At 39.4% G+C, this 26,725-nt stretch overlaps 1 protein-coding gene across 3 annotated transcripts in view; it reads left to right on the top strand.

Moving 5' to 3' along the window:
- Positions 1-385: 385 nt before the first annotated feature.
- LOC149287317 (glutamate receptor 1-like) overlaps positions 386-26,725 on the top strand; it is an 89,334-nt gene continuing 62,994 nt past the window's right edge. For all 3 annotated transcript variants that reach the window (XM_089493061.1, XM_089493059.1, XM_089493060.1), the window contains exons 1-2: positions 386-467; positions 9,226-9,363. In XM_089493061.1, coding sequence (XP_089349187.1) covers positions 386-467; positions 9,226-9,363 — 220 coding nt within the window. The remainder of the gene's footprint in view (positions 468-9,225; positions 9,364-26,725) is intronic.

The following is a 26,725-nucleotide window of genomic DNA, read 5'->3' as shown; positions in this document are numbered from 1 at the left end:
AGGAGGGCTTTCTCTTCCTCTCTGTGCTCAGTTAATCCTTCTGTCAGTTGATGTTAAGGCTGCATTTTAAGTACTGGATGGGGAAAGGAAAGGCATCCAAATAGCAGAAGACACCAAACACAGGCTGGAGAGGAAACATAAAGAAGAAGAGCATTCAGGAGGGGGATACATATAAAATATCCTAAGAATTCTGCAACAAGCACTCACCTCCTCCCCTCTGCCCCCCTTCCCACCCCTTGTACCCTGAAGAAGAGCAATCAAGGCAGGGGTGCATTGCAAGAAGACTACAAGAGAGAGAGAGGAGGTGGTGGTGGGGGGAGAAGTCCCCAAGATCTTTGTTGGGAAGTAGGGCTGCTTTTTTTTCTTCGCCAATGCAAAAGGAAATATGCAGTACATCTTTGCCTTTATCTGCACCAGCTTTTTAGGGGCAGTGCTTGGGGTAAATTTTCCCAACCATATCCAAATCGGTAAGTTCATCTTTTTGCAGTTTTGAGCTTGGGGTAATAGGGATGGGTAGTAAATCGGTTATTGAGAGGGGGGTTGCTGTGTGTGTGTGGGGGGGGGGGGTTGTAGAGGGGTATTAAAACCCATTACCTGATAATGGGAGGTCATGTATTGGGAGACCCCCATCCGCTAGCTTGGGGTGGGGGGGATGGGGACCTAAATACAATTTGGAGCATTTGCATTTCAGAGGCAGCAAGTGATCTATTTAAAATGTAACCATTTCAAAGTCGGGTGGACCAGCTAGCAATGGGCTACTCTGCAATCTGGCACCGAAGGGGTTAAACACAAATCGTTAGGGGGGGGGTATTATTATATGAGTGTGCATTTACATATCTACATATCAATATATAAATAGGATGTCATTATTATGAGAGGCTGATTTTGCTTGATCTAGTGACGTTGATGTAGAGAAGAGCATCTTCCTGACCCAAAGTTTGTATCTGACCCTGGGACCCCCTGCATCCCTTGTCTATCCGAAACTACCCATGTTTTAGACTCGCCTTGCTACCCTTATGAATCTAGATTGAAGCACACAGCCATTGCACACACATCCATGCACATCTAATCCCTGAAATTCTATTACATTCACTTTGCGCAGGCAAATCATTGTGGCTGCTCAGTGCTGATTGCACCCCCCCTCCCCACCCTACCACACACTTCCACCCTACCACACACTTCCACCCTCTCCATTACTCCCAGCACCCACAAATGATTGCCACATACAGGGTCACCACCTGGCCAAGTGTGGGGACAATTGTCTCCTTACACATTCTTGTCATTTTCTATTATAAGATCTTTTTTTCTTAATACTAAGAAAAATCTTTAAGGCTGAAGAAGGCAATCAAAACCAATACAAGCATCATAAGCAGATGTGACCCATATCACTGGCCTGATAAATGATGCCATTAGATGCCTATAAAGCCAGTGGAGCGTTACTGTACAGCCACATGACTCCCCATGATATAGTTACATATATAGGGGAAGCATGGGGAACATGTTGCATGTGCAGGAGACACAGAAAGATAAGACAAAGGTAACATTATTATTATTATTATTATTATGTTTATTATTATCATATTTTATTTATGTAGCGTCAACAGTTTACGCATTGCTACTTACATTCCATACATTGAAAGGATCTGACAAAACTAGAACTGACAGACTAAGACAAACCAGTACATCAGGTAAAGAGGGCCCTGCTCACAAACTTACATATACATATATATATATATATATATATATATATATATATATATATATTAGTACCGATATCTTGGAAGTGTGATAATACAGGAAGTGATATAATTGCTTTGATACCATCTGTTGTCTGGAACATTGTGTTCAGACTCTTAGTTATTTTAAAATATTAAAAGACGTGCAGAAAGCTGGGCTTTTTGAGCCTACACTCTTTCCCCTTTGTGGTTGCCCGTTAACCCCTTGCCTCCCACCGAGGGGCCTACAGTGCATTGCTTCTGTAGAACCTGAGGTTGTGTATTGGGCAGTGTAACCCTTTGCGTGCTGCTGGAATGAATCAGGCAGTATAGCCATGGCTAACACTTGCGATTATATACTTATGTTTAACCTGCGCAGTGCCAAAAGTGTGAGCCTCACGGCATTTGTAGGTATGCATTTTTAAATCAGCTCTTACCTGAATCCTGATTTTTTTGTGTTAGGTTTTTCACCAGGATCTATATATCTATCTATATATATATATATATATATATATATATATATATATACACGTACACATACATACATATATATATATATGTATATATCTAGACAATAGCAGCTAGTTTTTGCAATAGGAAGGGTTTTAAATCATTATTATTATTATTATTAATAAGTGATTTATATTATATTTTATCACAGTCTGCAACAGTATGCAACAAGATAAAATAAATGCACTGTTGCTTTTTTTTTCCAAACACAATACTGAATATATATATATATATATTATTCCTTTGTCTGAGACATTTTATCCTGCATTAGCTGCTTTGCAATCCCCTGGCTTTCCCTTTCTACTGCTAGTCACGCTGCATCAGACTCATTCTCTTTGCTTGGCTTCCTATCTTACGGGGTTTTTGCTCCCGGCCACCTGTGAGCAGAATCTCAGAGAATTGCTCTTGGTAGGGAAAACATATAAAAAACACTCTCCCTTTTTTTTTCTCTCCCATTTGCGTCTCATAGATCGCCCTCCTAAGTATCTCAGTAAAGCCACCCTGCAGGATTAGAATTTCTATACCGTATAAAACCTTAACCTTTTGTGTATTTTTGTAAATAGAATTTTTCTTTAGTGTTTTATTGGTTTTACATTTATTTTCCTGCATAGTCGTTGGGTACATGGAACATGAAAACACTGTTCTAATAGACGCCATTTAGATAATTTGCCCTGAATGATTTCATTGCGTTTCAGAAGTTAGTTATCCCTTGTATGTTAATTCACTTTTTGGTATTCATCATAGCATGTTTACCGATGTCTTGATCAAGTAACCGTGGTTTTGTTGATGCCATTGGATTTCGCCGTGGTATAAAAAATATATATTTTCCATGTTAAAGGCAAATACATAAAATGCCCCATTTCAGTGTTGCGTCTGGTCGGGTTTTGGGGGTAATAAAAGGACCCCGTCAAGTTAAATCAGGGTATTCAAGATGGAAGGAACATAAGGAATGACTTTTTTTCCTTTTAGTTACAGTCCAGTGAGATTACAGATTTTCGGTGAATTCTGGGTCATTATTGATTTTTTTATTGATTATATTTGTCTGCCATTGACAGATTGGCCAATTGTATACAAATCATATGGACAGATTGCGTTTTCTTTAAAATTGTGATAAACTGGTTTGAAAAAAACATTAAAGGCTCCTTTTTGTTTGTTCTAAGGAGCCTTGAGTTTGATCTATTAAGGGCAATTATAGCTCAAAGTTCCAAATATGGTGCAGTCACCATGGAAACCAATCTGACATTCCATATTTAGAACTGTGTACGGTTCTTTATGAATATGTTAAAATATAACATCTCTTTTTTTGCTTTCTTACAAAGGCTGTTATACGTTAGTTTCAATATACCTGAAACATGTATATGTTTAGAAAAATTTTGTCAAAAATATATACAAATATTTAATAGGAATCTGCTTTCTTCGGGGTGAAAAGCCCAGTTTGTATAAATATTTATTACTAACAAATGATCAAATAGAAGATGATGATGTGACGGAAAAGAACCACGGGACTGTTTGTTCTCTCCAATTTCCATTTCACTTGTAAGACTTCGGCCTCAGAGAGCAATATGGTGACTGATCTCCGAACAAGTGTTGGAAGTTAATTCCCGTGAGCCAGCAAAATAAATAGCTATATGGGTATCATCAGGGCTGGTTCTCTAGGACAGAAAAGGACCAAGTCTACTGATTTTTGCCCAGTACCCAGTATTATGAAATCATGAATTTGCCGGGGCGCTGGGGTCTTAAGACCCGGCTGTCGGCTGACCTGGCAGATATCCAATTTAATGGGAATGTGGGATTCTTTAATCATACAGATAAAGCCCCATAATGTCACAAACCCAGCCACGTGATGCATGGTCTTTAGTGTTCATCACCTTCCTGGGTTGCCATTCTGGAAATCACCAGTGGCTTTCATTACCTATAGATGTATAAAATCATAATAATGATGTTTTTTTAGTTGGATAATAATTGAAAATGTAAAGTTGGATTTTAATTGATTTTCTATTATATCTATGTTTTTTGAGAGAGATGCCGGATAATCCTGTTTTCAATGTTCTTGTGCCTTCTTATAACATCCATGATGCTGGGTTCACCAACGGCCAGCGTTATAAGCGTGTGCATGCATTGGTTAACATGTGCGAACCCATATCTGCAGATTTACAAGAGGCATTCCATGACGTCAGACATCGAGAAGAGGCCTGAACTCAAGTCCTGCAGACATTTTGCATAATAGTCTAGAAGCACCTGTAAATACACCATATGTGCCAACTGTCTTGATTTACTGAGGATCGACCTACCAAGTATCCTTCTGACCAAACCCTGCTGCTGCAAATACCATCAGGGAATAAAAAGAGCAGTCGACAAGCGCAAAGTCTGCAGAAAGTCGATGATCCAGTGTGAGGCATGGGATAACCAGGGTAGGGTATAGACAAAGGAGGCAGGATGCCTTTTTGGGAGAGTAGGGTGGCAAATCTGCTTAATCGTTGTGTAAATTACAGGGTATCAGCTTTCCTCTTTAACAGCGAGGTGTTGATAAAATTACAGAAGCTGTCTCTGCTAAAGTAGATGATAAAGGTGAAAATTTGAAATTTAAGCACGTGCACAATATTTTAAGCACTGACGGTTTCAACAGTGTGTACGGTTTGGTTAGAGTTCCTTAAAGGGACACTCCAACCATCCACTTGCCCCTTTTCTCCTCTCCCAGCTAAATGCCCCGCAGGAGATACATTACACCGTCCCTTTAAACCAAAACTACTCAACAGGGGATCAGCCCCCGGGACTCTTTCATTGGTCTCCCCACTCCGTCCTCTTATGGCGTTCCATAGATGAAAGGTGACCCTAAGCGGTTGCTTATGAGGTAGCACCCCCTATTGATAGGCTTAACTCTTTTATATCATGTCTAGCTAAAGAGTGAGGGATTTCAACATGTTGGTTTTGATTCCACTGCTCCAAATAACTGATCATCGTATTTGCATCCATTTTAATTATTTTTGTGCTACTCGAATGGGAAGCCCTTAATTGGGGGCAATTCCTCCAAATCAAGGGCTGTTGGGAAATATGAAATAGAATAGCTATTTGTTCTAAAGGTCTCAGGAAAGTCTGTTTTTGGATTGTAGGGGGTAGCTAAACAGCTGCCGTAGACCTACATCATCCATAATGGACAGCTGTGAGAGATGCATACGCCATTGTGTAAATGAAAGCAAATTATTGATTCAAGTCAAAATGTCTATTATGTGAGCAGTAGCTTGTTTTTCAGACAATATACTAAATGTAAACCTTTGGGATTGGGAAGTAATCATAGAAAGTGTTTTTATGTAAGGATTTTTTTTTCTTTTCAACATGTAAAAATGCGAAATAGCACATGGAATTTAATTTTAATGAGAGGGTGGTAGATAAAAGAACGGCCTCCCGACAGACGTGGTAGAGGCTAATACAACGAGGCAATGAAAACATGCATGAGATAGACAAATGGCTAGCCTGAATCTGAAAAGAAACCAAGAACATAAAGGTTTGAGTCCTTATATCATGGAAAAGACAGACAAACGGTTCTTATCTGCTGTCAAATTCCACGTTTGTATGAAATGCTGAATGGGAGCATGCCGGATTGGGAGAGGTCATATTGTAAAATAGGTGACAAGGAATGAAAACGGAGCAAGAGAATTAAAGAGGACATGGAGATGGATCAGGTGAGAGGTCTTCAGAACAGACTGCCCAGGTGCACACGTGCCTCAAGAGAGGCCATTAATCATGTCACAAGGAGAAGATGATCACTGGGAGAGCTTTAACCAAAAGAGCAAAAGAAAAGAAGCAAGAGACAACAGATGACCACCTGGGACAACAGACAGAGGCCATTGTGGAGAAGACACCTTGAACTGCGCAGGGATATCACAAAAAGAAGAATTAGATTTTTAGTTTCTTTTTGTTTTAAACCCCCCCCCAAGGATGAGACAATTTGTGGAACGCATATCTCTTGTACAGTCCCTTCATGTTCCATTTCTCTTAAATAAAGTCCATCAGGTAGCCTTCAAACCATTAGTCATTAGGGCCCAGACAATGCATAGAGCCTTTAGTCATCTGTATAGTAACGATAAGAGTCATCTGTTTAATCATGCGTCTTACAGGCAGGATGGTAATGAGGACCCCCAGAATTTACTATTTAGAATTACTTATTTTATAGAACTCTTTCCAACAAGTTTTGCCACCATTACCAGCTGCGCAGAAATAACTTCATTAAAATCTACGCACAATGGCCTAAAGTCATTAATTTGAAAGTTGGCAGATGGTTCAGAAGGAAATGGACAATTCCATTAGAAAACATCCACCAAAAGAAAAACATAACTAGTAGTCTGGTGCCCCATTTATAGCAGATATTGGGGGTTGAGATCTTTGTAGATGGATATCAGAGCCAATTTGTACTAAAGGAAATATATGAGGCCCGTTAATAGTCATCTGGATGGAAAAATCCCTTTGGAAAACATTACTAACCTAAGTCCCAAAATGTCCTAAGAGGAATACTTTTCATTAAGCATGGTTGGCCGGGGCTTTACAGAGATACTTTTGTAACTTTGGGACCTGTTGATATTTAGCAGAGGAAGGCTCAGAACGAAGAATCTCTTACTGAAGTATACATTACTATGACGTTTAGGGCTGTAGGACACTGTGGTACCATCACACCCTGGATACATTATAAGTATCCTTGTTGGACCCTTGCTAATGGTGCCAGAGCTGGTGGGCTCCTCTACCAAGTAGCTCAGGGCTCCAGTTGTTATTCTTTCACCGCCCTGGGCTAGCCGTGGGATTAAAACAGCAGCTAAATGACTTCCCTGTTTGCTTGCTTCTTGTTGACACATGAAATGTTCTGAACTCAGGTTCCGTGACATCATCGATTCCCTTTGGGTAAAAAACAAAAGCAAAATTATTCCCATCTTCCAGGATTTATGTTTGCTTTATATTGAAGCAAACGACTCCCGAATTACAATTTCAAATCTTGTTTTTCCCTTTGTAGCTGTCAGCCAGTTCTTTTTCTGCTCCGATGCCTACAGGCCTCTGGGAAGTGCTTTCTAATGTTTTCAGGGTTTTGTGCGGATTATTAGGGGGCCGATTATTACTGATGTTTAAACATAACTGTTGCACTTCAAGGGGAGTTCAGAATTTGTATTCATGTCGCCACGAACAGACAATAAATGTTTTAAATGGATATTTAATGCAAATTTGGCGCCTATGCTCAGAAAAGTTAAAGGGACAATATCACTGATTTCCATAAACTCTGTCTGCATTTAAAGCCAGACATTAACCTGGTTGTAACATAACTCTCAGATTTGCAAATTGGAAATCTTGAATTTTTTTCTACAAAAATATTTGTGTTTAGTATTCATTAACTGTAAAAAAATAAATAAAAAAATCTCTATAAAAAAAACCCACCGCCACCAAAAGCGGTATCTATGCAACTCATATAATCACAAGCAGGCAGAGAGTCACTTCAGAGCATATTAAACTCTGCTTTCTTTAATCTGAAATCCCATTTTTATGAGAATACATTGTTTTTGAGTTTGGTAACGTTAAAGGGACATTATAATCTATCTTCATCCCACATTATGTCGCTTTAAAACGTTTAGAAAAGAGTTGTAGTGGAAGAAAATCAACATTTACAGTATGGAGGCTCCACATACATGGTACTTGGTTTGGAATGAAATCGTTTCCCCCCCAAAGTGGTTCAGATCCTTCTAGTGTAAACGCCTGCCAATTGTATGCGCAACAGTGCGCCATATGTTGTTGTGAACATTGTGAATTGAATTAAGACAATGATGGTGGTTAATGAACAGATGCATACATTACATACATTGAGATAAATCTTTCTTGCTATGGTGGTGGCCCATCAGGCCCACCAGGCCACCAGGCTCCCAGCCTCTGTGTTGGTTGACTTTAAATATACTCAGCTTTCTGCATTTATACACTATTGTTCAAAATTTGAATGCTGTAATTTTTTAGCAGTTTAAAATGATTACGTAAGGTTTTTCTAACAATCAGTGATTTGAACTTGGATTATATAATACAACGTGCCATTGGAACACAGGAGTGATGGGAGTGATAGGACCTCTGTACGGCTATGATGGTATTTCATTAAAAATCAGCTGTTTCCAGCTACAAAAGTCATTAACAACATTAACACCGTCTGCGCTGGATTTCTGATCCATTTTGTGTTATTTTAATGGGAAAATGTGCTTTTCTTTCAAAAAGTGACCCCGAACTTTTGAACGGTAGTGTAAATATATGCAACTCCTAATCATTTTTTTGATCTTATTTTAGGTAAGTAAATAGAAAAATAGAACATAGAATGTGTTAGGCAGACCCTTAAACCCAGCACATTTTTCTATCTGCTGAAAATAAAATATGTATTTTCCCGTCTTTTTCCGTGTCTTATTTTTCGGATAACTTATATCTATGACATACATGCTTAATGTCCCTTATTGTGATAATGTCTACCTCCTCTGCTGGGGTGGGTGTTCTACTCATCCATCACCCCACCCTCATCACATTTAAACCTCTTAACCTCTAGTTTTAGACGACGGCCTCCCGTGCAATCGATGGAAATACATTTGGAGTGAAATGTACGATGCAACCGTTACGTTCCGATGTAATTTATTCTGTTAAAATATGTTATATAATGGAAATAAAAATCGTTCATGTTGTATGCCTATTATAGAAAAAAAAATGATTGACAAATACATAAAACCATCTTTATAATGATTTTTTCCCCTACTGTTCTTGACAATCCATAATGTGCTCGCAGAGATAGAATATCCGTATGTTCCCTGTTTGTCATCGCAATGATTCTGCCATCCGTTTCAGTCGTGTGGGAGAGCAAGAAACATCATTTGCTGTAGGAATAACTCAACAGCCATCACTTTGTGGGTGACATACTGTATGCAATCTCTTCGCTGTTGACACATTGCCAGATTTCAATTTGTTTCTCATGCTCTTCTTCTTCTTTTTTTTCTAATTTCAGGGGGTCTCTTCCCAAATCAGCAATCCCAGGAACATGCCGCCTTCCGCTTCGCTTTGTCCCAGTTGGTGGAACCTCCTAAACTGCTCCCTCAAATCGATATTGTGAACATCAGTGACAGTTTTGAAATGACCTACACCTGTAAGTGGCAGATGGTCCTGGTGGAACCTTGCATAAATCATGTTATTGTGTTACGGTGATTATTGTGGTGCTGCTCAATTCATTCACTCACTAAAGGCTAGATTTACAGCCCAGGAGCCCCTAGGTGCTAAGTCTGATGGGACCCATCTCAGCGTCCTTTTATCCTAAGAAAACTTTGTAGATGAGCACTCGATGGAACCTTGAGCATTGTTGGTAGGAGTGGGACATGGTCAGTGTGGAGTGTGAATGGACAAACTGCCGCAATGATCTACCTCTTGGGGCTTCCCCAAAAAGGGGGCTCCAAGACATATGCCTAGTCTTTTTTTAATGGAAATCCAGGATCTTTTATGTCAACAGACTAGAATATATACATACATATATATATATATATATATATATATATATATATATATATATATATATACATATATATAAATAATAGAGTGCTCATTAATAGATGTTCCATGCCTCTTAACCTTTTGCATTATCTGACATGCAAAGGGTTAATATAATGGCGACCTTATACTAATTTCTGTTTGCTAATCACTGAAACAGCAGTTATTAGCACAGTCAGTAGGAATATTATTACATTTCCAGCGTGGGGATGAAATATTTGTCTAATGCGGTACGTTTCTTAGGAGTGAAGCCTGGCAGTGAGATATTATAAACCAGCATAATACTCGCTGTTGTGAAATGTCATTCATATCAATAGAGATGCAATGCGATTATGGATGTGGTGAAACTGCATATCACTTGGTTTTCGGGTAAATTTAAATAGTCATTTATTTTTATTATCACATGAAAAATGTTTCCGTTTGATATTACTCCAAAATATTTACTTATTAAACTTTGATATACTGTATAGTAAACATGAATCATCCTTTTAGGACAGAATTAGTTTACCTTGCTGTGAAAAATATGATAAATCAAAGTGTTTGTCGTTTTTTTTTAAAAGAACATTGTTATTTCCGGGACACGTACTAGCAGGGCCGGCCTTAGGGGTGTGCGACCTGTGCGACTGCACAGGGCGCCATGGCAGCAGGGGCGCCTGCCCGGGACTTAAATTAAAACATCGAGGGTTTTTTTGTTGTTTTTTTTTAAACTTTATTTAACATCCTTCATGTTTAATAAAGTTAAAAAAATAAAAATAAAAAATGATACTTTAATTTAAGTCCCTGTGACTCTGTCGCGGTGCCGCTTTTCATGTTGAGCGCCGGAATATGACATCCCATCCCAGCGCTCAACATGAAATGCCGGCAGAGCGGGAAGACGGATGCCTTCCGCTCCCACCACAGGACTCCGGCAACAAGGTAGGTTAGAAGGGGCAGGGGGGTAGTGAGAAGGGGCGGGGGGGAGATAGTGAGAAGGGGCAGAGGGGGGGGAGATAGTGAGAAGGGGCAGGTGGGGTAGAACCAGGTGGTGGGTGGGCAGAGCCAAATGCCACTCCTTCTATCCAGAGGGTAAAACAGTACCCAACAAATGCGATAATTAGAATAGAGCTCGCCAAACTGGTCATTCTGGCACTGAGGGATTGCTTACCGGTGGCTGGAGTTTCTATTTCTTTGCCTATCTTCACATCGGTGAAAAAACCCTAACCTGTTCTGTATAAAAGAAAGTTTTACATCTTTATGTGTAAACCTGGGAACTCTCCGCTTCCCAGGGTCTCAGGGTCCTCCTGCTCACACCCTTCTCTAGGGTGTGAAAGCAGCGTCTAGCAATGCCTACTCGCCACCCTATTACCCTCCCACTCCCATATAGTTCAAAGCCAGGGGTGTCCAACCTGAGGCCCTCCAGCTGCTGCAGGACTACATCTCCCATATTCCTCAGCCAGCCCCTTAGCTGAAAGAGCATTATGGGAGATGTAGTCCTGCAGCAGCTGGAGGGCCGCAGGTTGGACACCCCTGTTCTAAGCTATCTGGGGCTTATGGGAAATTAACCTCGCCCCCTTGTAAAGTTACTCCCCAAAGAGGGAGGGACCTGGGCAGTTCTCAGGTATGTTTATGGGGCACTGGCTCTGCTGGGTCACATAACCTGCTGTCACATAGCCTCACGCTAGTAATCTGACGCCTACATTTTTGGCTCTAACCTCCATTACAAAAAGCAAATTCGTCAAGCCTTTACCTACCAGAAAACAGAGGTTTCAGGTAGAAATTAATGGAACTCTCCAGGGCCCCAGGCAGCCTTTTAAACAAAGTATAGTATATAAAAAAATATAAAATTGTTACTTTATTGTACCTAATCTTATCGCAGAATGGTCCAATCAGCATTCACAGTTGCTATACTGATAAGACTTTCTTTTAATCTTTGCATTAGAATTGCTTTATATAAATAACCTCGTGTTTTGCAACCTGCCAAGGAACACGTTGCACTTATATTTGACAAGAAATACTTGTGCCACTCTTTCTAGAGTATTGATCGATTGTGCCTTTCGGTGTCTAGTCAATAGATTCAATGTAAACTACTGGGGATATGCCGTATTTTCAGGGCTGCCTTTAACACGGGGCAAAAGAGGCAGTTGCCTCAGGTCCATTCCTTCCTGGGGGCCCAAAGCAGATGGCCCTTGAGCCCGAACAACATCTGCGACCAGGAGTGGTCTAGCCCAGGGACAGGGTTTGTAAGTCTTATTTGGTTGATCTATACCTGCAATGTTGGGTTTCCTTGTGTTGTTTATTTGATCTATACCTGAACTACATGGGGAGGAAAGAGAGGTGTGGTACAGTGAAGGAGGGTACAAGAGTCCCAAGGGTCAGAAGGAAGGTCTCCAATCAATATTAATAACGGCCCTGTGTATTTTTAATTAAATCAAATTCATTGTCTAGCGTTTTTTGGCCTCTAATTTAAGTAACTATGCCTCTCTGCATGTATAAAAACCTATCCCCGTTCCTCTCCGCAGAGTGAGCTAATGTAAAATGGCTCCAATGGAAAACACAATAGCATATCTGTCATTTTTATTTTGTATGTTGTCCTTCAAAAAGACACGAGCAGAACGCTCAGCAGCCAAATTGCACATTAAGCCTTGCCTACTTGTATTTAAAACCAAGAGATGTTTTAATTTTAGCCAGGAAGGTAAATGCGGAAATAATTTATGGTTAGAATACCTAATAAATGATGCATAATGATTGCAAGTGTTAAAGATGCAGCATTTAGCATATACATTTTTTTGTAATAAACACAACCTACAGATTGTGTTACAGCCCAGATGAGAGGCAGCCTGTGGCAGAGCCTGCATTATCTGATCAACATCCTGTTCTTATGTTATCTCTCTTACCTACTTATCTCCCTACTTTTAAAATGAGTATAGTTTGCTTAATCATTTTATTTACTCCCTTTTGCACATCCTCCACGTGGGTTCTGATCATTTTATAGCCCTTTCATGTCTAGTTGGGGCTTTGCCTAGCTTTGAAAGTGCAAATATGTCCACACAAGCAGGCCTGGTCTGGCAATCTTGCACCCATATTCACCGGATCTGCTGCTCTTGCGTATGAATATGTCCAGTCGCACGCTACGTGAGCATAAAATTCCCATCCATCAGCAGCATCAGGCAGCTGAGGGCCTTAAAGTGCCGGGTCTACTTTGCATACTGGGAACTCTGCGGGTTTGACCGGGTGAATCCTCTGGGTTGTGGAGGATTCACCCCGCCCATTTTTCCTTTAAATGGGGGTGTTTCCTGCTGCCATCAGCGGGAATGCCCCGATGTCAGCGGGAACGCCCCCAATGTCAGTGGGAACGCCCATTTATGTCAGTGAGACCACCCACCGACATCGGCGGAACCGCCCACTGATGTCAGTGTGCAGTCCTGGCCACGTCCCACAAGGGAAGGCTCAGGGCAGCCGGAACCCAGAAGTTCCCAGGTATGCTACTTTGTGATCTGTCCCTGCTCATGAGGACATAAACAATTTTGTTGTTTGGTAGTTTGTGACTTTTAGACAAACTGTTGATGTATTTTGAAAAGTCACAGCTAAGCTACAAAAAAAGAACCCTTTGTTAACCATCAGAAATATTAATAGAAGGGCATCGCTTGGGATTCGTAAGGTAAACAGATACAGAAAAATACTTTTGGGAGAAGTCATATATAAAAGACACAATATGGATTTTGGCACAAGGTCATTAGAGGGCAAACACCTCGTTCCCAATGCTTGAGGCATCAACATTGCACTGCAGGTTCTTCTGGTTCCATGGCTGGTGTGCTAGCTTTATGTTGCTATGAGCTTTAAATTCATATTTTTTCTGCATTTTATTTAAAGATCTGTCAGTTTTTTTTCTGTTTTTCAGTTCATGACACTATGACGGGAGGGTACTTTTATTTAAGTGAGCTCCAGTGCTGGCTCTGTTAAATGCTGTATGCTCTAGCTGTGCATATGTATGAAATGTTCTCATACTGCCAGAATCAGAGCACTTTCCTGCCACTAAATGGCAGGTTCAAGCAGCCAATCAGAAACAAGAAGTTTTGGATTGTAGAGAACATTTTGCAGCATGGCGGGTGTTTTATTTTCTTCTCCATTTCATAGAATGCATATCAATATACCGTATTTCCCATGTATAAGACACACCTTTTTTAGAAAAATTTGGGGTCTAAAAATTGGGTACGTCTTATACAGTAGTGGTAGCTTTTTTTTAATTTTTTTTTTACTGGAAAGGGGACCGGCTGCTTACCTGTTTTGCTCAGCAGCGTCTCATGCTCCGTCGCGGCTGCACAGGAACCCAGCGGAGTCACGTTAATGTACATCGCATCACATGGCTCCGCTGAGTTCCTGTTGCTGCTCGAGCAAGGCAGAGGGGAAACAGCGGCCCCCACGGAAGTCTGAGAGGGGCAGCAGAAGATCTGCAGTTAAGGTAAGGTGGGGAAGTAAATGTGTGTGTGTGTTAGCATGAATCCGTGTGTAGGGGGCACAGGGAGGCGGAAAGTAAGGTGCATGTACTGGCTGCCTGAGCGTGATAGGAGTGCGATTACTAACAATTGATAGCAGCTAACATCAATCACACTCGTACCATGCCCAGGCAGTCAGTACAATAACTTTATGTAATATATTTTTTTTTTTAATTGCGGCCCCCAAAATTAAGGTGGGTCTTATACAAAAGAGCATCTTATATTTGGGGAAATACGGTACAATCTTTAATACAATACTTTAATATACATTCTTCTGTAATAGGGGTGTCAGGGACATTAGACTGTCCCTTTAAAACACTGTTAAAAATGGGGTCACCTTTTTCAGGAGCTATAAAGTAGTTAATTGACCAAGGGGACGATACTAAGCAAACCTCAATTGAATCGCCTCCACCCCATTTACGTAAATGGCTTATAATAATACACCGGGAACATAAATACACATTAAGGGTGTAATCATATTATGCAAATATTGTTTCAATTAAAATAATCCCGTATAAAATAAAACACCTGTGAAAGTCGTAATGAATACTGTGCTTATAAAAGGCACTTAACCTAGTCTTTTCCTGTATGAGTTATTGATTCTTAGTACAGTGGATATGCAAATAGCTTTAGAAATAACTCGGCTCCAGGGGAGAAAGGATTTTGATCTATTGATTTGCCCCTTCTTTTATTCTGCACCCCCCCACATTCCTACCAAGTGTTTTTTTTTCTTACTTATTGACTTTTTTTCAAGTTGTTTTTTTTCTCTCTGCCTCACATTTCATTGTTACTGTTTTCAGACAATTGTTCAAAAAATATAGATTCCTTAAAGTAGGAGAATTAACTTCTGTAGATTAGTCAATATTACAAATTAAAATTATCGTGTGACTCCGAAAAGAAAAAAATAAAATGTCTAATGTTCCAGTTCCTGGCTAAGGGAAAAAAATACTTGCAATTGTATTTTTTTTTAATTTATTTTTTTTACATCCACCTCCATTTTACTGTTAAATAATCATTTTATGCTACACATGATCTTGAACAGCGGAATTATAATGCACAGGGTCAACAAAGAAATATATCTGAATTATTATATTTTTGGTATCTAGACATTTCACTTAAAGCAGATCCGACGCGTTTTCCAAATTGTACTTTTTACAAGTGGGTACACTAAATATAAACCTATGAAATGCTGTTTACATATTAAAATAATATATGTATTAAAATGTATTTAATATGTATTAAAAACGCACTGTATTTGTAAACCATAGAACTGGCCATCCCAACTGTTGGGATCCTGGTGTTGGTGTTAATAATCCCCATTATTAATTTACCTTTCCCCTTAATGTTAAATTACTGATTGATGGTTGGTTGAGGCAGCCCTGTAAGGGTGGGTGAGAAGAAGCGAGAGACCCTCGGACAGGGAAGTAGATTACGCTAGCTGTTCCACATGAAGCCCCATCTTCTCAGATTCCTTGAGATGCACAAAATATCCTCAAATCTTTTCTACTACTTAAAGGGACAACCTAAGGGTCCCATGGAGCCCCACCAATAAAGAATGCATATTCTTACTTTAATAACTTCATTTTTACCTGTAATAAGAAAAAAAGGCACCTGGTGGAAACACTGCAACTTCAGCGCTGCAGCATACTGCCTCCTCTACTGTCCATGCTTCACTGGCATAAAAAGGGCATCCACTGAAATCAATGGGCCGGGATGGCACCCTGGAGCTCTTTTGTGGCTAGAATGCTCGCGGTGTGCAGGAGGTGCATTCGGCCAAAAGCATTTCGTATAAGTTATAGACCTTGGGGGGGGGGGGCGAAAAGCACCAAACGTATAGAGTGGATTCGGCTGAACCCCTCTATGCGATGACTGCAAAGAAGGTAAAATTGAAGTGAATAGGATGTCGGCAGTGTGTCTGTATTAAAGAGCTCACGCTCGGTAGGGAGGTTTGAATAATGAATCTACTTTTACTAAAAGCTTTAAGGTGAGAATGTGCGGAATCGTTCTTTCATTTGTAACGCACAAAAAAAAGAGGTCAGCATAAAAGAAGAAGCTTCTTTATTATTGAGATAGGTATATAGGGACTCTCTGGGGTTTATTTACTAAAGCGAGAGTTTGTAGGGAAGTTGTAGTTTCAACCCAATGAGTTCATTATGCATTATGATATGAAGAGCTAAACCCAGTGAACTTGCCTTGCGTAATAAAAACCATCTGTAATTCACTTGAAGGGCCAGCTAAACCCTGTATGCATGAGAAACTCGCTGGCGCAGCCTTAGTGAATACGTGTCTCTCATGTTTCTCATCTGATACAATTACTTGATGAACATTTAGGATTGAAGGGTTGATAGGTATTGTAATTTACATCGTGTTTGACTTCAGTGCTTGCGATGGATGCAGGTTTTGAGGTACCGCAGTTCAATGTAGTAGCCGGTGATTCTCAAAGTAATAAAACTGCATAAATCGAATGTATCTATGAATTCTGATTAGGTCTGTCCTTAATATTTAGAGATGGCATCATGGGTCATCATCAGACCTTTACTACTGCCAAAGCAAAGCCCATAAGCTCTTAGAGGAACCAGATTGTTCATAAATGGAACTAGTTGTAAACATACCTGGGAACTTCTGGGCTCCGGCTACCCAGAGCCTTCCCTTGCGGGACACGGCCGGGACTGCCCGCTGACTACTGGGGGCGGTCCCGCTGGCGTTAATGGGAGTTCCCACTGACGTAAGGGGCATTCCCGCTGACGTTGGGGGCTTCCAGCTGACGTCGGGGGAGTTACAGCTGACGGCAGCGGGAACCACCTCCATTTAAAAGAAAAATGGGTGGGGAGCGGTGCGTGTCAAGACCCCCCTCCTGCGACCCAGAGGATTCGGGTCTTGAACCAGCAGTGCTCACCCGGCAATTCCCAGGTATGGTTGTAACCCACCATGACCCAGCTGATAAGTCTATAACATAGAGCTTAATTTCATCAAGGAGTTTGGGAGTCTGTAATCTGTATATTTTAGGCAGAAACAGCTTAATTTCTAGGTGTAGAAAACTAGTAGCAACTAGTAAATCTCAATTTCTAAAAAAAGAAAAAACAAAATCTTAAATACTATACAATAAAACAGAAAGTTGACCAGATCCCATTATTGGTGGTTTTATCGTCAAAAATGTGTATTGTCGCTTTAATTTCAAGGTGGAAATTAAGTTTCAAATATATAAAAGTCATCGAATTCTCACAGCAGAATTATGAAATGCTTTTATCCCTCTATATGATGTAGGCACCAATGGAACAGCTCGTACTACTGAATAATAAATTCCTTATTTTTGGTTGTTGCCGGGAATTTAGTTGGCTTCTGGAAGAGCCAGATATCACCGGTAGCGGCTGGCAGGCGGGTAACGTGTCTGCCCAGTTCAGTCGTTCGAGAGACAAAAGGTTCAAAAGTTTGTGTGATGTTTCTTTGTTGCGATTTATTGGACTGGTTTATAACATGCAAAAGACACGGTTCTGCGTGGCTGGCTTACAATGATAAAGTCCTCTCTATAAACTCCCCCACATGGTTTTTATAGGGAGATTTATTTATAAACTAGAACATTACCGCTGTGCTCATGACAAACATCCAGGGTAATCTTACGGCCTCTTTCAATGGATAATTAGAGGGTGCTTGGGGCACATGACAGAAATAATTTTATTGGATAGAAATGCCCGGAGGAGCTTAAAATGAGTTCATGTTATTTGTGGCCCCTTCTGCGGTATGGAAGCAAAGCAGCCCAAAGCAGCCCTTTTATGAATTCCTTGTTTGTTTAAACATACAAATGACTATGACGGTTTAGATATTCATACATGTAAAATCTATCGGTGCATTTAGGCTAATGGTCAGATAACATTCCTACAAATGGTTAAATACAATAAAGTTTTGTGAGGTTTTTGTTGTTTTTTAATGTATTATGAGGATTCAGCAGATTGCTCACGTATTATGATAAACAACATTGATTTAATCCATGGTTGAGGCCTTTTTGTAGAATTTCAGCCTAATTGTGCATGGCCAAGAATGTTCCAAATGAGCTGGAGACTCTGAGGTCTAGAACAAATAGTTACAATACAAACTTGGGTTTGTGTTGTTGGGAAACTTGTAGGACATTTTACTCACCTCCCACAGATGTCAGATCAAATGTATGTTGACAGCCCCTGTGTTTCTCATTGAATTATTGGACCTTGGAGAAGGGATGAGGTTGGTTTAAAAGTTCTGGGCAGAAGAGCTATGGCCCAGACAGGGCAGTGGGTGAACATCATCTCATTCCAATTTCTGCTTCTGTCTAGTGTTTCTATTCCAGCCGATGCTAAGATGTGCAAAAAGTGAGTGTGTGTTTATGGTGGGCAAGAACATATCCACAGTGATGTATTTACCCCAGCTGCCCCCTCCGCGGTCATATCCTGGCGCTCCGTGTCCTTCAGAAGGACTCATGTCATCAACCACTTATGATACTGGTTCTCTTTAATGCTTGCAAACCAAATAGTCCCAATGTTGAATTTGTTTTGGGATTTAACGGTGCTATTCCTTGCTACTAAAGCAATGAAAGGCTAACAATAGATGCATCCATTACATGGTGGTCCATTCCGGTGAGATAGTGGTAAACACCTTGAAATGCAGGGTCAAGTTTGTTTCCATTTGGTTTTGTAGAATTTGGATTTGGATGGGTTAATCTTCCAAAATGGCATTGGATTTCCCACCAGATCAACAAGCTATAACTAACCATGTCATTATAGCCAATTATATCCCTGTATAGTCTTTTTTTGCTAGAATGTAATCAAGCCCATATTGAAAGGCATCCTATCGAATCTGATAGCACAATGTCTACGGGTGGAAAAGTGGAATTCACATTATTATTATTATGATTGTAAAGAACCATTTTTTAAGTAAAAATTCATTTTGTCTGAATGGAGGACCTCTTGTTCTCTTTAAACCCTTAATGACAAAGCCCATACATGTACGGGCTCAAAATGCAATGTTTTCAGTGGGTTTGGGGACCGCCTATTGTCCTTAAGGGTGAACATAACACTAATACGATATTTAAAGTATACTACCTAGATCATTTTACCTCCCTTACTCAGGATGATGGCCTAAATAATGTACATTGTGATTTGAGATTGACTGGAGTTATCCCTTTAATTTCCCTTGCCTCGCTAAATCCAATCTTGGTAATCTTTATACATAATCTGCAATAGAGAAATCAGATTATATGAGACGGGAGACGATACAATATTTTGAGAGGAAATAACATTTCCACTACTCGTAGCAACAAAAAAATCAATATGTGTCAATTTATAGCTAGCAGATATGGAAAGTCTTGTCGTCGTGGGATGCCTTCACACCATATCTAATGTAAATCTTGAACCAAAACTACTTTCTTTTTATCACATATTGTGTGAAGAGGTTGACCGGCTCTAAAACTTTTTGCCCTAGTGGGAACCAATAATTATAAAGCAAATCCATCGGAGCATTATTACTCATTATGTAGTGTATAATATATATATATATATATATATATATATATATATATATATATATATATATGTGTATAAGTGAGTATAAAACACATTCATAGTCTAATATTTCATAAAGTTAAATTAAATTACTAATGATTCTATCTTGAAACATCAAGTCAAACAAAACGAGAACTTGATGGTTTATGACAACCAATCAACTCTTCTACCTATTTTTTTCTCTTGAATTTTTCTCTTGAATTTCTCTTATATTTCATTGTCTGAATTACTACTCAACAAACAGTCTTGAATACAAAAAAATAGCAAATTAGAGTCCTTTTTTGGCTAAATGTACTTTTGGGTTTAGATGAAAAGTTGGGAAAATTTGAATTTCAGTGTAGTTTAACAACAACCAATCCTAGAATGTTGTATCTTCAAGGTCCTCCAGTAGATCAGACACAAGTGAGTTTCATTTAGTGATAACTATCTTAATTTAGGGGACATTAGCGTACATTTTCCATACGTTTCCATTGACTTGGGTTTGGCCCCTGTTGAAATTTACAGAAATCTAACTTGTATAAGTTCTAGATACTTGGACAATGCAGAATTTTCACATTTAAACTGCAAGCTTTGTGATGATAGAAGACAGAATGATTAAGTCTTCTCTTAAATGGGCTTTACTTTTTTTGTTACATTCATGCATAAAATGTCCTTTTCCCGTACCAAATCCAACAACTCGTATGAACCCATACATATTAAAGGCTTAATATAAAACCAAAGTTGACAATTGTTTTTTGTTTTGAATTTATCTGGAAATTCTGTAGTTCTCTGTTCTTTAAGTAAATAAAATCGTTAATTTTTTTCTTTGCTCCAAACACCCACACACATCTTCAAAAATACACACTGACAAACAGAATGCAATCAATTTCAAGTGCATAGACTTTCCGATTCACTCTTGTATGTTCACGCAGCAATACATTTAATTTTTGTTTTTTTAGAATTTCGGAGGGTTGTTTTGGAAAAGTTGGAGTCTAGGACTAAAGGACACAATTGTTATTTGTTTTAATTCAGGTTTAGGTCTTATGTGAATGCAAACTATTGGGTTATTATATGATTATAGGAAAAAACAATTTCATGGAGTGGACACTTTTGACATTTTCTGTGATCTTGATAGAATAATGTGGAAATTCAGAATATTTTTTTGTTTCTACCTGACCATTGATTCATGTACAACTATTAACCATTATACCTTGTGGCCTATGCATAGGCATACTTGGGAACTTTCCAGTGTAGGCTATCTTGAGTTTTCCCTCTTCTGGGAAAGTAGTTTGAAGTGGTGGGGCTAGCTGCTGATGGGAAGTGATCAGGCGTAGGCATGGCCAAACACCGGTCACCTGCTTCGAGAACAAACTGACCCGCGGAACTGGAGCTTCACCTGGATACTCCGGGTCATGAAGCTTAATATTAAATTATGTGACATGTACAGGTTATACAAATGGTGCTTTTCCAATATACATGTACTGTATATTTTCATCCACTAGGCTTGTAAAGTTCGACCAAAACTGTTTTGTTTTTGGTCAATTCAGACGAACGCTTACTTGTGCCATGTCACTTTCTCCCACTCTTTCCTACAACCTCTATGAAGGTTGTCCCCATGGTGCACATCAAGGCTCGGTCCTAATGCAGAAGTGCTCCAGGAGGCCAGGGTGACGCAGTGAATCACTGAGAGAAGAAGAGCCAGACACCAAGAATATAGGGAGACATTGAGAAAGTGTGAGATGGTGACAGAGAGAGAGTTTGGAAAATAAATACAAACATTCAGAGCTTTCAGCTTCCTTTTTGTTTGTTTTGTTTGGGATTTGAAAATTTTGTTAAAATTTGTAAGAATCTAAATGCACAACTGCATGAGTTTAGGAATGACTAGAACCATATAATATGTAGGATTTGTGACATAGCGACTAGAAGCAGTTATCGCACATAAAATGAAGAGTTACAGGAGGTAATAATATTTTAGACAAATAGAAACCATTATCAAAACATACTATCACTTTGAAGTGTTCAACACACAGTAGGTTATAACAGACATTCTGATGACACATATAGCAGTTATCACTGGAATTGTTTGGATTAAAACAAATTTAAAAGGAGAACTGCCACCAATAGTTTCTATTTATTAAAACTACCTCTAGCTTATGCTTTTTGTTAAAAAAAAATTTAATGCTGGGATTCGTGTCTCAGAATGGTCAACATTATCTAATCAATGTCCTATCTTGAAGATGTCTCTCTGTCCTCACTAATGCTTACAAAGGCTGTCTGGATCAATCAGCAAAATCAGCAATTTAACAACATAGGCTAATTGGGAGGAATAATCATAGAGATTCTGCAAAAAGGAAGATACCTTTCCAAATATATAAAACTATATTATATCTACAGTTACGTAGGGGTTATTACTGGAAGAAACTGTGCAATGTATTATTTGGGAAAAAGTGACAGATTAGCTTTAAATTGATTAGTTTAACCCAGTCATTCCCATGGATTGTTTGAAAAGTATCCTATTAACAAGGTTTTATGATCAGTTTGCTGGCATAGTAATACCTGTAAATGCAGTGGAGGCTCCTTCATAGGAGCACATGCACACGTGAACCCCCAAGCGCAAAAGGGGGAAAAAATTGCAAACTTCATCAAAAATCAGTTTTAATCTAAATTAGATTAAAATTGATTTTTTATGAATTTTGCATCTTTTTTTTCCCTTTGTGCTTTGGGGTTCACGTGCCATGAAGCCTCCTGTCCCCTGATGTAGCCTGCCTATGCCTATCGCATGGGGACTTTAGGGTTAATTTAGGGGCAGTTATGGTTAATGGGTTGTTTAGGGTTAATCTAGGGGGAGTTATGGTTAATGGAGTCTTTAGGGTTAATGTAGGTGCAGTTATGTTTAATGGGGTCTTTAGGGTTAAATTATGGGCAGTTACGGCTGCTGGGATGTTTAGGGTTAATGTAGGGGCAGTTATGGTTGATGGGGTCTTTAGGGTTAATTCAGGGGCACTTATGGTTGATGGGGTGTTTAGGGTTAATTCAGGGGCACTTATGGTTGATGGGGTGTTTAGGGTTAATTTAGGGGCAGTTACGGTTGATGGGGTATTTAGGGGAAAATGTGTAAGTAAGGGTATTAAGCAATGGCTGTGTTACTGTGTTTCCTTTTTATAGTATGAATGATGTGTGCATCAGGACTGCTGCAGAGTTTGAATGGCAACAGTGTGTGGGTGAGAGTTAGTCACAGTGGCTGCAGTGTGTGGGTGAAAGTGCGTCAGAATGGATGCAGTGTGTGTGTATGAACTATTCCAGTGAGTAGAGGAGGCTCAATTCTTTAGCTGATGATTCTGAATGACTTTACTATGTGTTATATTACACCTGCATTGTTGAAGTACAGGCCGAAAAATGCGAAGGCTGAAACCTTAAAGTTGAAGTCCCATAGGAAAAAAATATTTTTCTTTGAGCGAGTACTTTAACAACGTTCTTCTTGGAAAGGCTGCCTGTGACATTAAACTGTCTCTGTATGCGTGTCTGAATGGGACTAGAGAGCAGTCCTGTAAAGTCAAAAGAATCTATTTACCTTAGCTGATATATCATGCTAAAAACAAAAAATCATGTGCCTCATATGGGATCTTTTTAAAAGGCCAAGATGTTTGTTCCCAGTAGCCTGGTTTCTGTAATTGTTGTAATGTATATGACTAAGTGGTGGTATAGATATATTTATTTTTAAAAAAAGTAACCTTATTTTTTGTGGTATTTATTTCATTTTAAGAAACTTTGGCTTTTTTAGTTTTTTTTTTTTTTTTTATGAGAACATAATGTATAAAATAGTAAAGAATAATTCGACCCTTACAATGCTCTGGAAAAAAAAACACCCTTTGTCCGACGCATAAAGACACGTTGGAGACGTATAATAAAAGAGGTGTCGGAATTACAGAAATAATGGTTCCGTTCCTCGCTGAAAAGACTGCTTAAGTGATCATAAAAAGAGGACAGGGCCTTCCTCCCCCACCGCTTGTCACTCATACGGGAGAAGACTCAGAGGATTTGGATATAGCCCGGAGACCAATTATAACCATACTGCGTGTGTAAAGTCACTTAGAAACAATAAGCCGTGTGACTGACAGTTATGTGCTGAACGCTCTTCACATGTTGTGATATGATATTTGATTGTGTAATTATGAAAGCGATGTCCAGTTACCCAATGAAGTAACTATACCAATAAATTAATACTGTAATCACGAGCAGAGAGGCTACATCAGAACGCGGCAGTCCGAGGGGACAGACATATCTAGAGTGGCTGCAAAAAAGAAGCCTCTGCTAAAAAAACAGCAGATAAGAACCATGTGGCACAAATAGCCAATCCCATGCATGTTTAAACTACTCCACTGTATTAGACTCTACTACTGCCAGGAAGCTGTTCCACTTATCTACCACCCTCTCAGTAAAGTAAAACTCCCTTACATTTCATTTAAGCCTTTGTCTAGTTTTAAATTATGACCTCTTAAAGAAACAAAAGAATTGAGCAATAAATTGTTGTAAAATTAGTGTTATATGCATTCATTCTTTTTTCCTCTACAGTTCATGGAATTTTTCTCCATTTTATGAACTTTTTCCTAATCAATGAGAAATGTTAATTAACTATGTCCAATCACAAAGTCATCCATTGGTGGAGGGCACCTCTGGTGGAATGAGGCCCAAATGGATACAGTAGACCAACCACCCCATACTGCTGCAGGGCAAGAGTTAGGCAGCTGGTCTAATTAATATTATAGACACAACTAGTGTTTTAGGCTAAAGTCTTGATACCTAATGGAATCCCTCCCCATTTAGGAGGCACCAGTTTAGCCAACATAAGGAAGGACCTCTTAAGTGTCCACATGAAAGCCCAGAAGTACCAATTTGCCAAGAGGGCTCATCTGAGCCAACTTGGCTCATACCAGGATTTGGGATCTTTAAATGAAAGATAATTAAATGGCTAACCAATTAGAAGGAAAGAATATTCTTACCTTTAATATAGATTTAAAATAAAAGCGTGAGCCTTAGAGAAATCAGTTTTTCTCATAAATAAAACTCCCTTCGACTTATGAAACTGGTTGCTTATTCAGAAGAAAGTGCATCCTTCATCAGGTTTGAGGCAGCATTGATCACAGATGAGATGTATTTCCTTCGTAATCCATTTAATCAAATGCTGCTGCATGTCAAATTTAAGAATCTTGTTAAGACAGTCACGCTACAATTGAGATTTATTTATTTCACTTTAGGACAAAAGAGACAAGACAAAGCCGACAAACATAGAATTTGACACAACCTCTCATTGTTTACGCCTTATTTATCGGTTCTGAATCCCTAGTTACACAGAATTCTTCAACAGAAAAAAAGAATTGGAATCTAAAAGACATATACGTATATTTAATTACACTGTACAGCATCTCTGCTTGACAGCCCATTGCTGGACAGATTGTAAGAGCCAAAGTTTTTTGATTCTTCAAATCTACTGTCTCTTTGAAACGTAGTCTCATTTCCCCACCAGTAAAGGTGTGCATTCACTAAATATCCAGAAAACGCTTCTTCTGGTATGACATCATGGAGCTAACATATAGTTATCTAGAAAAGTTCTGCATAATGTATATTTTTATAGACGTTTCTTGAACATCACTCCTCTGGTTAAATGATGTATTATACACAATCTGCAAAATTAATAGCAATGGTATCCAAAGGGTTTTTAGGAAGATGTCCGTTTTTACTATGGAGAAGTCTGTCCTGATACAAAAATATCAACACGAGATGTACAAACATACAGTACATCTCTCCAGCTACCCATCACGGTAACCTTGAAGCACATGTAAAACAGTGTGTACCACGCTCTTGTATTCAGTGCTGTAAGACACATTAGTGGACATGCAAAGCATTGTGCAGAATACATAGTTCGTTGCAGATGCATTGCTGCAGAATTAGTTATTTTTCATCAGATTGCTAGAGTAGAAGAGACATCAAAGCAATAACTCAAGGTGCTTGGACTTGGGTTCAAAATAAGGTTGTTGGTGGGTATTTTAGAATACAAAGTGCTAGTCAAGTTATCATCATGCCATGGGTAACGATGGCCAAGCCAAGCCTTGGCCTGGAGCTTGATGCTGAGGAAAGAGCCAAAGACACAGATCTCTGCCTGATGTTCATACCTGGGAACTCTTTGATCTGGAGTCTTCGGTTGAAGCCCAGTTATCTAGAGTCTCTGGGTCAGTGTTTTCTCTCTCCAGGCAGGGGAGTGGGGTTTGACCATGACCACATCCCTCTTAACGCAAGGCTTGGTGGGGCTAGCCGCTCCCCTAGGCATGGCTAGGCCAACATCGACCAGAAGAGGGAGAGCTCCAGGTAGGCTACCCTGGGAAGTTCTCTGCTATGATGCTGTCTGCATATTGATGGAGCTGTGAATGTTCCGGTGTCCCATTGTGAAACCCTTTGTAACTACTGGTTACTTAGACTGGTGCCCGATATGTGTCCATGAAGCTATAAAAGCTGTAAAAAGAAATAACATTATTGAAGTTGCGGATTGTCTACAGACGTGTCTCCCTCCCAACTACTTATTTTTCCCGATCGTTTGTTTCACTTGAATATTGCAAAGTAATAAGTCATCTAACCTCATTATTTTCGTCTCTTAATACCCAACATCTCAGTGGGAATTTAAGGATGGAAGTGAATAATTGAAAAAAAAAACCACTGTTTCCTTTGGACTGCTGGTGTGTTAATAGGAAACCTAAAGACGAATTGTTTCACAACTTGCGCGGTGACAGAGTTTAGCGCTATAATGTGCTGGTGATACAACATTACACTGCATCACCACACATTGTTGGACCACACATACCATCACGCTCAGCCTATCAATGTTAGACAGTCTGTTTCTTAATGAACTCCACCTACCATCACCCTCAGTCAGTTTACTGATTACAGTATCATTAACCCTTTGCTATACAGAGGCACCATATATTGTGGCTCAGCA

The sequence above is a fragment of the Sceloporus occidentalis genome, unplaced genomic scaffold (genome assembly GCF_023333645.1).
Source record: "Sceloporus occidentalis isolate IW3139 unplaced genomic scaffold, rSceOcc1.0.p SCAF_62, whole genome shotgun sequence".
In the NCBI taxonomy this organism is placed as follows: Eukaryota; Metazoa; Chordata; class Lepidosauria; order Squamata; family Phrynosomatidae; genus Sceloporus; species Sceloporus occidentalis.
The sequence above is the reverse complement of the archived record's forward strand: the minus strand, read 5'-3'. Positions and strand labels throughout refer to the sequence as shown.